The 17,917-nt window shown below is 39.3% G+C and overlaps 1 protein-coding gene across 2 annotated transcripts in view; it reads left to right on the top strand.

The window, feature by feature from the left end:
- Positions 1 to 17,917, top strand: part of ITGA2 (integrin subunit alpha 2) — a 67,746-nt gene that overhangs the window by 8,327 nt on the left and 41,502 nt on the right. Inside the window, exon 2 of one of the 2 annotated variants that reach the window (XM_054652161.2) lies at positions 10,574 to 10,697. In XM_054652161.2, the coding sequence (XP_054508136.2) occupies positions 10,574 to 10,697 (124 nt within the window). Of the gene's footprint in view, positions 1 to 10,497; positions 10,698 to 17,917 lie in introns of those variants that run through there. The other variant, XM_077171498.1, reaches the window with a different exon arrangement.

Genomic DNA, 17,917 nt, shown 5'->3' with positions numbered 1-17,917 from the left:
AAAAAGCTGGCTTCTTGCAACGCAGGAAGACTCCTGCAGCTAAGAGATGGATCAAGAGTGTTTGAACTCCATCCTTCTGTCACCATCATAGGTGCTTCCTGCTACTGAGGTCTAGGATGGGGAAGAATTCTGGGAGACAAGTGTCCAATTCAGCTTTCTTTCGAGAGGTAGCTGCTTCAGAAGTAATGGTAATAGTCATCCAGGAAATATGGGAAATCGTTACCTAGTTCCCCCTTGAGCCTCATGGTGCAGTTTCACCCCTCAGTGTTTTCCAGAAGCATCCTTGCTACCTGGCAACAAAGCAGTTAGACAAGCAGTCTCTACCCCATATGTTAAAACGAGGGCTCCTCATTTCAGGATGTATATTCATGTTTCCAGACAGGCAAAGATACATCTTGCCTGTGGCCCAATGTCTGGGCACTTAGCTGGAAGGAGTTCTGAGTAGACTTTTTGGGACCAGCTACCCATATAACTCACAACTGGTAATTTAGTTGTGCATAGAAAGTTACATAGCTATTCAGTTAAATAATTTAATTATTACAAGTCAAAATAATTAAGTTGAGAATCCTTCATTGCCTCTTACTGTTGTATCAGAGTGGGTTAACAGTAGGGTAGAATACTTTGCTCTTAGACAGGGCTGCTTCTACACCTGATTCATATTCTAAACTTTTGTGAAACTTTGTGTAATGACACCTAAGTGACAGGTAATTTTAGGTTCATTGTGGGCTAGCCAGCTGCTGAAGTCTGGGCTTCCTGGATTGTTTTCCTGATTTTAATGTGCCTAAATTCTGCCTAGACACTATCTGGTGCCAGAATTGATCATTTCAAGGTGCATTAAGGCGCAATTTCAGGTGAGTGATTGGGACCACCTGCCTACCATTCAGGATGCCCAGCCATGAGCTCCCATTAAAATCAAAGGAGAGAAGTAGTCATTACTTCTGGCATAGGAGAACAAATGTTCTGATAATTATAGCTCTTCCAAGTATTGTGTTATATATCCTGTGGTGCTTTGGAGTTTTTCTTCTTGCAGGAAGCTGATGTAGCAAACATTTTACAGCTGAAGCTGCTCTTATTTCTGTGGCTGTCTGTGTACAGTGTACAGAGCTAAGCTTCCAGTTAGCTTCAGAAGCTGTGAGGGAGGAACAGGGTCTTAAACATGCTGCCCTAAAAATGGTATGATGGAATGGTCACTGGACCCACTGCAGTCCTCATGCTTTAGGCTGTGACACTGGAGTGGCAGAGGGATGGATGGTGATGGCAAGTCCCTAAGCTTTTTTCTGGTCTAGCCTTTCAGGTCACATTTAACAGTGATATAATATGATATAACACACAACATAATATGTTATAATACACGGTAATTTTCATATAGACTAGAGTGTGATATGGGTAGGGAAGTACAGATACCAGTGCTTGCTTTCCCTTCTTGATACTTGTGTGAAAACCAGCATTTTTGCTTTGTACAATCATGTTTTCATAGCAGCTGAGATGAGCAAATGTGGCATATAGGGTGTATAGATAGCAGTCACATTGCTTTCAGTGTGGTGACATGCATTTCCTCTCTTACAGTTGTAGTGTGGCTCATGGTTCTCTGACTATATTTGGAAATATTCCTGGTTTAAAAAAGAGAAAACATGACCACTGCTAATGTGGACACAAGGGAAGAGAAACTGCTGGAGTGAAATGCCACTTGGAAAGTCAGTTTTTATCATAGGGAAGCATGCAAGGCTTTTTGTGTTTATCATCATTACTTGTGAAGGCCAGTGACAGCTGCATAAATAACATATGTATGTGTACAGCTTGTTACCCTCACATACTTTTAATCTCATTGTGGTGTTGAAAAAAATTTGGTATTCTAAGAACAAAGTTGAAAAATCTGTTAGTACCAAGATAAAAGAAAAACAGCATGTCATAACAAAATGATAGAATTTAAGTGAATTTTCTGCAAAATAAAGCTTTTCCCCACTGAAAACATGGATGGAAACATGCCAAGATAATAAATTTGAGTAGGCTTGAATACTTGCTGTCTTTATTAAAAACTCATAGGAAGTCGTCAGTCCTGCAGGAGCTGCTCCTAATCACTTATTTGGAGCCAGTCCTTGGTGTATAGTAGGTTGTCTGGGTTTCTTAACTACAGATGAAGAGTGGTTGATTTGTCTGCTCTGGAAGCCAAGGAGGGCAATATCTGAGCCACAAGTAGGGAGTTACCAGGAGAAAGACAAGTCTTGTAGACCAAGTAATGAAGTTGTGGATAAATTTAATTAGATCTCTTATTCTGCAGCAGTGTCAGAACAGCAAAATAGACAGCTCCTAGTTGTGTTATTACAGTCTCTGCAACTTTTCAGTCACAATTTGTGTCCTACCAAGTTTGGGCTGCTTTTATAGGAGGTTATTGATAACTCCTCAGTGCAGCTTTTGCATTGTGAACCATTGCAAGGGAAAGGCAGTATCTCAGGCTTTCACACACACAGAGGCTCTCAGGCTGGAAGCTGACCTATTTCCAGGAAGAAGCAGTCAGCCAACTAAGCCAAGAAAACTTGCTGAAAAGAAGGGGAGGAAGAAGGGTGGGAGGATTGTTACTAAATGAGGCATTGTTTCTCTTTTGTTCCGAGTGGTGGATTTGGGGGTGACTTTTTTGCCTAGAATTTATTTCTACTCTAAATGTTTTGATTTCTGTTAATTATTAAGAAGTCTGAGATATTGTGGCTGTTGTGAGGAGAAAGTTGGTCTCAAGACAACAGAAAGTAAAACAGTTAGATGAAGTAATAAAATGAAGACTTGCCTTTTTCAAGGTTCTGTAAACATATGAAATAGTAGCAAAAAAACTGAAGTGAGGATTATACAATGTTTCAACTGCTAGTATAAACAGTGTCTTGCCAATCACTTTCTTTATTTTTTTTATTCCTGTAGAAGTTTATATTGACTGTATTTAGGAGGTTATTCTCTGTAAGAAGCGTGTTCAGGTTTAAATAAAACCAGATTAAATGTGATTATAAAACTACTGTTTTAGTATATGAGCTGAAAGTATCTACATGCCATTATATCTACTGCTGTGAGTGTGCATATTGAAGAAAAAATTATTACAGAAAGTAGAAAAGTAAATATAAATGAGAAAACTAATGAGAAAGTTTTTTCAGTAATATTGACCATACTGGGTAAAGGCTAATACATCTTTCCAGACTGAATTATAAGTAGTCCTTTATTTTTCTTGCATGTTGGAGTGGATTCTGTGTAGCCATTTGTGAGTATTCTAAAGACAGATAAAAAAGTTATTTAATATTTATGTTCATTTGTAGGAAAGTCCCAAACGGTGAAACCAATATAGTTGGAGAAGTACATTACAAGAGGAAAAAAGACTTTCTTTTTTTGTGAGGATTTTGCTCATTGCCATGAGAATTGATCAGTGGCTTCTGAAAGCTACAATGAAGGACATCCATATTGCAATTCAATAGACTGAAGTCTGCATGCTGGTTGTTGTTTCCTTAATGTTTCCACAGTCTTGTCAATAACGCATTCAAAGCACAACCTATTATGAAAGCAGGGTAGTTCTTTCTGTAAGAATACTTGACTAATTCCAGTTGGACTATTGCTCTGATAATATATGTTCTGAATAATAAGGGAGTAACATTACTCTTAAACCAAAATGCTGTTCAAACAGTAAAGTAAGACTAAATATATTGAATATAAAGCAAATACTACTTGACTACCCTCTTTCATAACTTTATTGCTTCCCCTTCCTGCCTTCATTCCACCTTCTGGCTAACATTGCAAGGACAGTAGGTGATTATAATGTGAAGGGGGTCTGTAGGTGCCTGTACTCCCTCTCTAACTCTGGAATCTGTGAGCCAACTTCAGCAAACTTTTGCAGAGGGATGAAAAAATTAACCAGCTGGGTATCAGGCAGACACAAAAGTGCTTTTTCAAGTTCCCTGACAACTAAGGAGATCCAGTGTGACTTTGCACAATAGAAAATAGCTGAAAATCTACCCCAAAGAGAGCCCTTAGAAATATTTCAGTCATGGAGAAAGCTTGAACCAGAGTGTGCATCCACTGTGAGATGAAGTCAGTGGAAAACAACAGCTACAAGTTCTCTCATCCCTCCCACCCCTTTCTTTTCTCTGTCCTCAGCAGGGTCTGACAGGCTTCAGGGCCCTGCTGATGTGTGTTCTTTGGAGGTAGAAATCTCTGAGACCAACAGAAAAATTTTCTTTGTGGAATTTGTAGCGGCTCTCTTCGAGCAGTATAACACAAAAGGGCAAAGCAAAGCCCTCTTCTGTAATGAATAGATATTTTTTAAAAGGCCAGACTGAGCAATTAAGGCAGTGTCAGCAACACACATCTTAGTGGCTGCCAATCTAAGAAACTAATTCAGGAAGCAACCAATAATCCAGTGGGGTATTCTTGATTCATTTTTCCACCCAAAATAACTTATAGATGAAAAACCGTAGTGCATGATTTTAGCATAATGCCAGGCCATGGCCTTGCTTTTCCTTGGTGACTGCATGCTTACCCATTCCACCCCCAAATCCCTCAGCATGCTGCTGACCTTGAGTTTGGGTTTCTTGGGGTCAGCCGCCCTGCTAGAGCTGGCAGAGCGGGCAGTGGTTATAGCTGTGGCTGGGCTCCCTAGCAGAGGGGAGCTGCCAAGGATGCTCTCCTGGCATTGTGACTGACACAAATGCTCGCTCACAAAGACAAAGGGTCACTTAGCTGGGTTATATAACAAACTTTTTCTGGTTTATAGCTAGTAGTTGTTTAAAGAACGGAACACCATGACATTAAGGTAAAAAAGCAAACTTTCCTACTGGCAAGGTTAGTATTAGATAAATTTAAAACTTAGTGTGTGGTGGATCCTTACAGACTCAGTGGTCAAAGTCCGTTGTCTCTTTTTTCTTCTTGATACTGTCTTTGCTAGACCTGTTTGATGGAGAGAGATAAATAACAACAGCAGAGAATGCCTCTGACTGGATATTTTAATAAGAGGTGAGACTTGGCATAACAGACTCTACTTATGGTATTTTGTAATTTATTGCCATCTAAATTTGGCACATCACCTTTGCAATGTAGTAAAATGATTGGAAAGTCAATCTTTACTATTTAGAGTGAAAACAAAATGACACATTTATTATGATACCTATGATACATTCTATTAGAGCTTTACAAAGTTGTTCCACCAAATGAAATAATTAAATACATAAAAATCAGATTTCATTTTTTTATCCTGTTGATTTTTTTTATGCTTGATGTTAATCTGAATAAGGGGCTTCAATAAAACAGCTATTATAATCTTAGCATCAAACAATTGATTATCAAACAGACATTTTTTACTTGATCACTTTAAGCAGTGAACTTTGCTCACAAAATCAAAACAATTATGAACTGGGTGTACCTAATATGAGCTTTTACTTCATTAAAACTTGCTTCAGCTTGTAGTGCAAACAGAATGAAGCAAACAAGGCATTAGAGCTATCATTAGATATGTCATTTATAGTTACAAAGGAATTTCCACACCTTGAGGCTTAAAGGTGCCAGTCATAACATGCATTATTTTTCATCCTGCTAGGAGAAAAAAATAAATCCTGGTGTTAAATTATAAAACCAGCTAAATAACTACACTGCAGCTCCCATGGCTCATACTGCAATAATGCAGTTGCTTAAATATGGGAATTCCCAGGGGAAAAAAATCCCATGCAGAGAGATACTCGAGCTTATTAGAAAGTTTAGGAGTTTCTTTTATCCCTTTAGGATTTCCTTTCTTGCACTTGCTTTCTGAAGCTAGATGTTGGGACTATGCTACTTAGTGAAGGTGGTCCCTTTAAACTGAACTGCCCAAGAAACTTTCCCAGTGGAGAGGAATTGCTGCTTTTGAAGTCTGCAGAGGGGCTTTCAGAAGCTTTAGGCTCATATCTAGCTTCCTTTGTTCCACAGAGTCTGTTTACTTGACTGTAAATAAAGTGCCATTTACAGACAGAAGTTAGGAAGTGGATTTTTCTTGCCCGACCAATCTCTCATCATGATCATTAGGTCACAAAGTAGAAGTCTGTCACCAAAAGCTATTAAAATCCAGATAGTGAATTAGTTTTCTTTATTTCAAGATTCTTAAATTATCAAAGTTCATTGCCTGAAGGCAGCAACAGATACAGAATCGTTCCAGCCTGGAATATACAGTACTTTGAACCTAGATGCTTCAATGATTGGCACCCTTTTAAAGCATAAGAGACCCTCTTATTTTGCACAGGCTTAAAATAGGTCTAAAGGAAACTTAGAATTTTCTCTTTTTTTGGCTGCAAATCCTTGAGTTTCTTTTTATGGATACTATATAAAGATAGATGTACAAATTGTATAAAAGATGTCCTTATAGCATATGCACTATATAAGATGGAGGAAAATGGCAGGAAAAATGCCTACTATATTATTGCCAGTATATACTTGCTAGACCCAGCCAACTGAGATTTGTGTGGAGTAGATCTAAAAAAATCTGCTGACAATTATAAAAATGTGGAATTTAAAATGTGACTGAAATATGCTGAAACTAGGCTGATCTGTAAAAACACTGCAGACAACAGTGTATCTTCAGAGGCTGGGTTTTATGATCACTGTTTTTTGTTCTCTTTTCACTGTCCTTGACTGTCTGCCTGTCCAGAAAGGGAACATGATAGAGTCAGATTTGAAGAGAGCTGTGATCTGGCAGACACTTCTCCATTGTTCCAGCTGTGCATTTTTGCTCTCAAAGAGCAGCGCTCTGATGCTGCACTTGTGCAAATGATTAAAAAGAATAAAACCAAGCCCCAGTGGTAAATGGGAAGGATGGGTGAAATGGTTCAGTGAGAAGAAGGCCATGGGAAGAGAAAAAGGACATTGCTTCTGCAACTGTGGTGAAGCCCAGGGAAGCTACAAGGAGTTGAAGCTTCCCTGTGCAGGGACAGGTGGATTATTCCTTGCTCCTTGGAGTAAGCCCCCATCTTGGAGAAAATAGGACCACAGAGAGTGGCCCTGGGAGGTTCAGGGATGGATGTTACACACTGGTGAGAGGTCAAGGGAGGACATGAACTGGCAACACATTACCTACCACACATTATGCTGACCCCACCTGTCTTGTCACAGCACCCCAGGGGAATTTGAACCATGGGGACTTTCCTTCAGACTGTTGGCTGTCATACCAGCTCCCTGTACTTTCACCCAGTTCTGGAGGAAATTTTTGCCCTGCCTGTAGCATTTAGCAAAACTCTCACCTTGGACATAAATTAGAAACATCTTCCATGTATTTGCATCAAAGCTGTCCAATGCACTCAGCAATGTTACCATTTGGCTTGCAGTGTGATTTGCTAATAAGTGTGTAACAGTCCAGAGAGTCGAGTTTTTCTCTAAATGTCACTGGATTTTGGGTCAGACTGGAACTGTTTATTATTCTATATTACTTTCATCTCTTAGGTTTGAAAGCCAGCGTTTATTTTCATGTGCAACATATAATGTGGAGAGTTCTTCTTCAGTATTTTCATGCAGGATGGTGCTGTGTTATAGTCTCCTTTGGCCTCTTGAGAAAGGGAAACTGATAAATCATGCTTGATTTCTGACTGAGGATAATACAATTTAGCAACAGACACAAAAAAACCCCTCAGGATACGACATGAAGAAAATGTTTTTATAAAATACAAGTATATTAGATCACAAAGGAAGTACTGGCAATTGTCGATTACTATCTCAATACACCGTTCCTTGTCCTCAAAACCCAGACATAAACTGTGATTATATGAGGTTGTGTTTAGTGTCAAAAGGCTTGCAAAATACAGGGCAATGAGTCTGTACACATTCTCTTCTCCAGTCTTAAATAGCTTGACTCAAGAAATATATTTATCTCTAAGGATGTTTCTCAAGAAACTATCCTTCTAGCAGTGGGTGACTTTTTGCTTTCCAGAGGCTGACTGGTTGTTTGAGATAACTAATGTATGACTTCCTGTTTGAATTTGTGGTAAAAAGTAGTAACTCTTTTAGTGTTGTATTTAGTCTTCTGCTAGTGATATTCCTGTTTTGAATTCTGTGTGCAAGGGTACAAAATACATTGAGACTTTCTATAGGTCGTGAACTTTGCCTGCAAACCTGTGTGATTTTAATATTTTCACTATGATTTTATTATCATTATTACTATTACAATTTAGCCCATTCAGTGATGGGCTGTTTCATGCTGATAAACCCTGTTAACCTCTCTTCTAAAGCTGCTCCTGGGGCCTGGGAGAAAGTGATACCAACAGTAAGCTCTCTGCCCGTCAAAACTAGAGAAATGGTTAGAATTTGAGATTATATTTTTAAGATGCCATCTCTCCATAAAGTATCTTTGTTGTAAGGGATTATTGAAAAAGCTGCTTCTTTACTACACAATGACTCATACTAAATGATTGTGGTGAGGCATATTTGTGTGTAAAGCAGATAAAACTCATTCTGTCTGGGCACACAGGAAGGGAGGGGAAACATGAGGGACATTGGACATTGTTTAACCCAAGAGCAGCTCTGTGAACCTGCCTCATCTGGAAACCTCAGGGAGTAGCTGAGGTCATGATTTCTTCCATCATTGCCATTTTTGGAGGCTTTTCAGGAGCTCTAGGGTATTTCTCAGCTGGTCTGTAGCTTGTTCCTGGAATCCCACTGTTGTCTCAGTCCTTCCACCTCCACTCTGGGGAAGCAGTTACCTACTCACAGCAGAGTCCCTCAAGAGAGTCTGGTCTTTTTCCTGCAGCCCTCCCAGTGCATATTCTCCTAGGTATCCTCCTACAGTTCTTGATCAGAAAAACAATCAGGCCCTTTATCGATGAAGAGTGGGCCCCCATGTCCTACAAAATTGACTTTGTCCCCAGTCCACATAGCTGGTTCCTTCCAAAATGGCATGGAATGGCATGCCATTATTCCCAGGCATGTAAGTGCCCAAGGAAAAGCAATTAAGAACAAAACCACAGCTAAGTAGAATTGCAATGTTAAATGTCACGATTTATTAATGCTGTTCTACCTTGCATGTTTGTAGTTCTAAGTTTTCCTGTTTGGACAACTGTTCAGACTGTTTGGACTGAAAACAAAGGCTTCTGGCATGATAATGAAATGACTCAAAAATTTAGGTTTTCTGATGCAGCAGATAATCTCATTTTTATTCCAGTGCCACAAACTCAAATATAAACAGTGTTAGCAGGTACAGTCAGGCCATTTTGTTTGAGCACAAAAATTGAGGTGAATGGAGTTGCACCCAGCTGGTAGATGGTCACAAGTGGTGTTCCAAGGCTCAGTTTTGCTTTGATATCTCCATTGCCTGGATGAGGGAATCAAGTGCACACGCAGTCAGATTTTGGGTGACATCAAGTTGGATGGTGAGAGTGTTGATCTCCTGGAGGGCAGGAAAGGCTCTGCAGAGGGATCTGGGCAGGCTGGATCATGGGCTGAGGCCAATGGTGTGAGGTTCAAGAAGGCCAAGTGCCAGGTCCTGCCCTTGGGTCACAACAGCCCCAGGCAGTGCCACAGGCTGGGCCAGAGTGGCTGGAAAGGACCTGGGGGTGCTGGTGAGAGCAGCTGAACAGGAGCCAGGCTGTGCCCAGGTGGCCAAGAAGGCCAATGGCATCCTGGCCTGGATCAGCAATGCTGTGGCCAGCAGGGCCAGGGCAGGGATTGTCCCCCTGTGCTGGGCACTGCTGAGGCCTCACCTCCAGTGCTGGGTCCAGCTCTGGGCCCTCACTGCAGGAAAGGCACTGAGGGGCTGGAGAGAGTCCAGAGAAGGGCAATGGAGCTGGGGCAGGGGCTGGGGCACAAGTGCTGTGAGGAGCAGCTGAGGGAGCTGGGGGTGTTTATCCTGGAGAAAAGGAGGCTTAGGGGGAAACTTATCACTGTCCACCACTGCCTGAAAAGGGCTCTGGCCAGGTGGGGTTCAGCATCTTTTCCCAGGTAACAACCAATAGCACGAGCAGAGATGAGATCAAGTTGCACTAGGAAGGTTTAAACTGAACATTAGGAAATATTTCTTCCTGGAAAAGGCTGTCTAGTATTGAAGCACTCTTCCCAGGAAAGTGGTGGAATCACCATCCTGGAAGTTTCCAAAAGGTGTGAAGTTGTAGCACTTGGGGACATGGTTTATTGGTGGATTTGGCTTCGGGACATGGTTTATTTGGTGGTTGAGTAAGGTTCTTTCAACCTAAAAGATTCTGTGATTCTAGTGTACCTCAGCAGGCTGTTGATGTGTTTGCTGTGCCATAAGCTTAACTTATGCCTGAAGGTAAAGGAGGATAACAGACCTGTGAATCACACATTTTGCCTCTATTCAGCTAAAACATTCCCATTAGTAATGCTGCAACTTTTGTTAAGACAAACAGTGAATGAGTCACTGATCTCTGCCCACAGTACTACAACACACCTAAATAGTGCTAGAGAGGCATTTGGCATGGCCAGGGTACTGTGGCAAAATCACTGTTTTTTCAAGCGTGTGTCAAAGGCTGTGTTTATTTTCTTCTGTTGGGGGAGCTGTCACAGATGAAGAGCCTTTTTCACCGGGATCAAAATTCTTCTTTAATTGCTTCTGTTATAATCATAATCTTTCTGTTAACAGGCATTCTTCATAACTGCTGTGAAGCCTACAATGTTGGGCTCCTGGAAGCAAAACTATTTTCTGGTCCACCAAGAGAGCAGTTTGGATATGCAGTTCAACAGTTTATAAATGAACAAGGCAAATGGTAAGCAGTTTTAATGGGTTGGTTTACGTCCAGCTAAAAGGTTAAGTAAAAAAATGTTGCAACTCTTAATATTTCTTTTATAATTCCACATCTCATTTGAAGGGATTCTGGCTAATTTGTCTTTATATTACAGCTATCTTTTTACAAAGAAATACTTAATGTTATTAAACCAAAAGTTGAGATATTCTAAAAGTATGTGCATGTGATGGTTCATGCTTTTTTACTTAACACCATGTCTTTCCTTAACCTGAGGTCTTTCTTATGGTAATCTTTTACTTCATCTCCAATACTCTGATTTCCTTAGGCTTACAGTTTCTTTAGAATTTTAACTTGCATTTAATTTCTTTGTGTACCCAGAGCATCTTTGTTGCTCTTTATGATCTTTTATACTCTTTATTTTAATATGTGGGTATTTTCCCATTTTAACATTTTTAAGGTCAAAACAAATTATTAGGCCTAGTGAGTTCTAATTATTAATATTAAAATTAAACTAAATTGATATAATTTTGTGTCTGATACAGTATTAACTGTTTGCTTCACAAGGGATGGTATATTTGGATTTTTATGATAACACAATTATAGCAAAGTATTGTGTTTGCAACATCTCTTCAGCTGCAAAATTTGACCTGAAAGCCTCTGTTGCCACAACATTGGGCTTGATGAGCAATTAGTAAAATATTTTTTCTAGTAATGTTGGTTTCAAGAAGAACTTTAACATATTATTGGGAGTAAGAGCATTTAGCGGAAAACACATTGTTTCCTCTTCTGCAGCCTCAGCAGGCACAAATCTTAAGGTGTCTTTATGTGTAAGGACTGTAAGTCTTAGAAAGCTGTTGAGAACTACTGAACTCTTCAGTGGCTGTTTGTGTATACATGGGTTTAAGTCTAGAGCAGAAAGCCACACCAGATTGTACATATTATGGTATGCTGAGACACTTCAGACCGGTCATCCTCCATGGACAGGAGCTGTGTCAGAACCCAAATAGCCACAAACAGACAGTTCTGCTTTTGTGACAACACCCTCAGGAACTGCACTTTTTTTCAGTAAAGAGAAAGAAAGATGTCACACGAGAAAGTGTATTTTGCAGTTAAAATTTGGAAAAGTGGCACAGAGTGACGGAGGCAGCTGAGAGGTTTGTGACCGCGCCGCTGCCATCGGCTGCACGCACTAATGTACAACCCCGACTTCCCAGAGGTGTTGGCTTCCAGGGACCAGGAGACACAGCCAGAGCAGAGCAGAGCTGTAGCCTCTGAATTAAAACCTTGGCATTTTCTCTCCCTCAGCTGAATAGGCTTCCAACCTACCCCCACTCTTCATCTGATGCTGTGGTGGCTTCTCACTGCATTTCTGCCTGCTTTAATTATGTGTTTAGTCACCCATAGATCAGAGATCTCTTTAAAAAAAAAAAAAGCAACCAAACTCCTCCCCCAACTCCCCAACTTCTGTGTAAAGCCATTGAAGGAGAACAAGAATGTGTGCCTGTACTGAATTGAATGTTTTTGCTTCATACATTGAGAAATTGTTGTGTTTTATACTTCTAGCAAGTTTTTCTGAAAGCTTGCAGAAGAAGCAATAGCTGCCTGATCCATTCAAGCTATTTATGTTTTATATTTCCCTGTTTTAGTTTTGCTTCTAATATAAGAACTCCTCCACTACCACTTTCTTGGATAATGTGTGCTGGATGGAAAGAAAAAAAAAGTAACTTTGGTTTCACTTTTCCTACCTTACAGAATCATGAAATTAGTTAGGTTGGAAAAGACCCTTTGACCATGGAGTTCAACAAATCTTCTCCTAAGTATACGAATATTTTGAATCTGGTAAACTTTTCTGTATGTAGGCACTTCACCATTAGTTCTTTCCCGCCATGGTGTCCGATGTATCTCCAAAAATCAGAGAAATTTTATCAGTTTGTGTTCAAGTAACAAGGACTTGTTAGACACTCTTCAGTAAAGAAAAGCCCTTTTCAGTCTTCCACTCAAAAAATCATTAGGCAAGCTTAAAAAAAAAGTGAGTCATGTTCTACTGTCTTGTTCTCTTAATTTCTAGGCTATTTTATTTTTCTTGGGACAATAGAGCTTTATCTTGTATGCGTTATTAAAAACAAACAAACAAACAAAATTAAAACCCAAAACAAAAAACCCAACCAAGCAGACAAAAAATAAACCCCAACCCAAACAGAACATTCAATCTCTTTCAAGTTGTTCAGTAGAGTTGTTTTCTCCTATGAGCCATGCGGAGGCTGCGATCCATGCACAGAGCACAGAGTTCTTGTTGACATGGCTGAACTGGGAACAAGATAAACAGTCTGAGATAAGATGAGGGTGATTTTTCTGTCTGAGGGGAGCTTTTATCATCATATGCTTTTGTGGAGAGATCGTCACTGTGCAGCAAGAATGTGATGTATCAGAAAACTCTGTCCAGTCACAGAGAATGGGGCTGCTCACCACACATGTGCTTACTGGGGTGCCATCTCTCCCCAGAAGAGATTATCCAGAATCTGAGCTCCACCAGAAATTCTATCACTTCCTTAGATTTTGATTAATAAACTCACAGGGTGCTATATAAAATGCAGCTTTAAAAAACCTCCTGTATTCAAAGAGTAGAAAGGAGAGCTACAGAAATATAGCAGATGCCAGTAATGTTATTCAGCAGTATTTCTGGGAGGTGCATCTCCTGAGGCAGTAAGAACTAAAGAAATGATAAAGAGAGAATTTTTGCAGAATTGTTACTGGCTTTCACTTTTTGCTGGAGATGAGTTCAGAGAGAAGAGGGAAGACAGTCCAAAAGGGGAATGCAGGAGTATTGGAGTCTGGTACATGTTGGGACACTGGCACAAACCACCAAGGAAGACTGTTTGTGTTAGAGCAGATGATCCAGGATAATTGGGCATTAATCCGCTGTGCATTGATGAGCCTTGATGGCGTGTGATGCTCATAAATAAGGACAAACTTGCAAGTCAAGCCCAGCTCAAGCTTTTCACAGTTTCTGGTGGGAATTTTAAAATAGGAGCTCTTTAATGAACTCGAGGAAAATTGTGAATACCAATGAAATTCATCAATTAGAAAAGAAGTTGGCCACACAAGTAATTAGCCACCACAGAAACATAATTCAGTTTATACTGTGGTTCTCCCTGTCAAGAGGTCATCTGCATATGAATCTTAAATTTAAACTAAAATGTCTGTTATTTTATAATCTTTCAGAAAGTCAGATTGTACCCTATCAAGTTCATCTTGAAGGTGCATTCCCTTAACAGCAGCTGACAGTATAGTCTTCAGAGATAACCATATTTACTCCATGCTGAGAGTTGGTTTTATAGCTGTCTCAGGTGAGGAAGATTGAAACAGTTGTAGATAGCTGTGAAATGCTTTTTCTTACACATGTGTCTTCAGACACATGCTCAGCTGTGTCTGTGTGCTTAGAATTTGCAATTTTAAAAATTATTTTGGTTTTGAATTTATATTGTGGTATTTTTGTATTAAAATATTTTGTTTCATCTCACATGTCAGTAATGACACAAAATACAATGCACTTACTGATGTATCTCATGACTATTGCACCACCAAACATAGTTTTATAAATCATTGCCTAATTCTCACTGGTCACCAAATATAGTGGCCTTTTTCCTGATGATCTGTGCAGCCTCTTCAGACCAATAAGATATTTTGCCAGAAAGACACATTTCGGTATGAACTTCTATTGAAATCAGTACATTTTCAAAGCTTTCTGATTTTAATGAGGAAGGCCATTTCTTTTGAGGAGGGTAATTTTTTGATTTTTTTTTTTCTCCTAACAGAAGCTGCCATTGTTGCAGCTCTGTCTTTTCAGTGCCAGAACCACTGCTAATGCTGAGTTCTTTACCCAGTTTTGTTTTCCCTTACTGCATGCACCACAGTTTGCCCTTTTCCTGCTTGGAGAAGCTCTGGCTGCTTTTTTCTAGGACTTCTGAGTTTGTCACTCAAATTCTCTTGCCATAGCTCACTGTAGTTTTTGAACTTCTGATTCTTGTTGAAAGGATCAAAAGTTTTAGATGGTGAAAGTGCTTTAGTGTGTGCAGAGAAGCATCTATGAGCATGAAGAGTTTTCTGGTCTTCATATCTACTCACCATTTCCTCTAATTGTAGGAAAAAGGCCAGATGATCTAAGAGGTTCTTTCTACTCTTGTTTTCCTATTAACCATCTTCATGTTTAGAAAACAAAACACAATGCAACACAATAAAAAGCAAATATATGAGAAGAGAGAAAAAAAAATAAACCAGAAAATACAAAACATGCTCTGACAACAGCTGGGAATTCAGCCCTTCACTATGAATTCTGATTTTCCTTTCTGCTACATCACACTTTGCTGATTACTAACCTAGTCATGGTGTAATTTCCCAGAAATAATTCCTGTTGCACTTTGATCTGCCACTCCTGCAGCTTGTGTGGTAAGGCCTTGCTGCTGAACTTATATGACTTCCTAGTGCCATTGCTTTGTATACAGTGTTGGACAATGATTAGGGAGATGAATAATAACATCAGTAGCAATATTACATTATACTTATTTGTAAAGATGATCTGCAAGGACATATAAAGAGGTTTTGTAAAAATAAATATTTGACTCATGGCTGAAAAAGAGCCTTAATTACTACATTATACATTATACAGTTTATTTGGAAACAAGCATTTTCAAGTATTTTAGTACTGCTTTCTTGCATTCTTTCTTGATATATTCTGTTTCACTTTGTCTCATGTATCCTGTCTAATTACAGTAAAAAAAATTTGTAGTTAGCAGGATGCTAGCCAGATACTCCCTTGCTGTCTTCACTTCTGATGTTTCAGAAAGATACAGATGCATTTTCCCAGAGCAGTGTTGTGTAACTCCCTACTGTAATGGTTTATGTTAATTTTGAAAGGCAAGTAGGACTTCTGATTTCTTACGTAGATTAAGGTTGATGTTAATTATTAAGTAAGGCAAAGAATACAAAAGAAATAGAAATTATGTTATTTCCTAGAGCCTTTGGGGCTGGCAAAAGTAGGGGGCTAAGCTTGGCATAAGTCAGTTAATAATTTTTTCTCAGGCATGTATTGATGACAGGTTAGACTAGTTAAGTCAAATAATGCAATGGGTTTAATAGCTCTGTTCACTTCTGAAAATCACCATCAGTAACAGTCAGTTCTAAGTGTGAATTCTGAGTATGGAGTGGCATTTTTTGGCCTGCAATATAGGTATGACATTGAGAATCACAGACTCTGCAAATCTAAAAGGAATACAGAAAAATAAATTAATAAAATAAGTTCCAGTAAACTGTGAGGAGTGCAAGGCAAATGAAAGACAAAATTAAATTTCTTTATTTGGCATAGATTTAAATCTGGATTTAAAATGAGAAAAGTTCATCTTGTTTTGTCTCACATTTTCCTGTTTGTACCATGCAGCAACCCCAAGGTTAGTTTCAGGGGTAGCAATAGCAAAATTATCTTGTGAATATCAAGTTTTAGAAGTGATAGTTCCTTGGTATAAGTGCATGTCTGGATTGCAGTTAATGTTGAGGCCAGAGAAAACGGGAGGCAAATAATGCCCATGGAATGAGCAAAAGTATGCATGCTGAAAAGCAGAGAACAGCTTTTAGTAAACACTAGAGCAGGGATGATGTTTGTCTCTATGCCAGTAGCAGGGGTGGAACTTGGAGTGAGCTTGGATTTAGGCTTGGATTTGGGGTCAGCTAGTGCTCAAGCATGCTTCTGTTCTCCTTCTCACTCACTCTTCTTGTGAGTGAAACTGTGTGCTCTGGGCTCTCAGGAAAACCTGTGGCTGCAGAGCTGTGCCAGCACAACACAGAGATTCACAGTGAGTTTCATGACTAGATGGGAGTAGTTGCAGTGGGTATTTCCAAGATACAAGGCCATTCTCTGAACAGTAGCTGTCATCCTGCAAGGACTCTGAAATATGTTTGTCTTCTGGGAAACTTAGAAAAAAAAATGCAAGTGTTTATAAATGTACACAGTGCAATGTTCAGCTTGACAGTTAATGCTGGAAAGCTGTTCCAGTTTCAGATATTGCACACACAGTGTTGCCATCCATTTTAAAGCTGTTTCCTCTTTCCACAAAAAGTCCTAACCCTTCTCTCCCATCAGCCCAGTTAGCATTTTATATTCCTGTACCCAACTCAGTAGTACCTAGCAAGGTAACACCATGTCTTCCTCCTCCTTCTTCCTCCCACTATTGACCAGCTCCAGCCCTCTGTGTCACTGCAAGTATTTGCAGATTATGTTATCTGTTGGCACATGACCAGTGCAGTAGCTGCTTATGAGCTCTATTTGTTTGGTCCTGAGCTATGGCAGTTCTGGTTTCCACTGTGCTGAAAAGGCCCAGAAACACTCATTAAAAAAACAAGAAAATCAGAGGCCTCCTCACAGCTACTGCAATTTTTTTTGTTTGAGAGAGGTGTTTGTATGAATCTAAGTTGCATATTTAGAGATGCTAGAAGTACACTAAGTCCTGTTCCTGCTGCCTGCATGATCACCCTTTTCCAACAAGGTAATTGAGAAAGAGTTAGGCATTCTTAAAATATCCAGACACACAAGAAAGAGAATCTGAAACTAAACCCCAGCTGAACTAATAAAATAATTTTTTTGTGTTTGATGAATGTGAAATAAACTTAAAAAGAAACTGCAGTTTAGCAGTATTTTCTCTGAGCAAACTAGAGAAAAACTCTTTCATGTGCATCTAAAACTCCTTTTTGTCATATCCATTTTATTAAAACTAACATCACAGCAGTAAAATCAGATGATCCCTAGGAAGTTAATGATATATATAGAAATTGCTTTAGAAAACAAAAATTTCACAATTTTCTTTAATAGCACAAGGTATAAAGGTATAGGTTAGATACCTATAAAATTTTAGAGAATAGCAATTTTGCTCTAAACAACCTACTGATGGACTAAAAAAAGATGATTTCTAGTTGAATTCAATATTCTGTATTGGGGCTCCATTGCTTGTCTTCCTACAGTCTCCAAAATGCATTACTTACTACCATGGATTGTTCTGTTTGAAAATAAAGTCATGTTGCTGCTGGAGCAAATACCCATAGTCCCTGCTTTTCAATAATCTGCTTTATTTTTAATAACCCTTGAGATCATCATTTAGAGACTTTTGATAAAAGAGAGGTGTTCTTAAGCAGTATTCCAAGAAGGTGAACTAAATAGTTTTGTGAAGGCTTTCAGATAAAAATTAAGAGTCTTG

This window comes from Agelaius phoeniceus, chromosome Z (genome assembly GCF_051311805.1).
Source record: "Agelaius phoeniceus isolate bAgePho1 chromosome Z, bAgePho1.hap1, whole genome shotgun sequence".
NCBI lineage: Eukaryota > Metazoa > Chordata > Aves > Passeriformes > Icteridae > Agelaius > Agelaius phoeniceus.
Note: the sequence above shows the minus strand (reverse complement) of the source record. Positions and strands in the feature narration are given on the sequence as shown.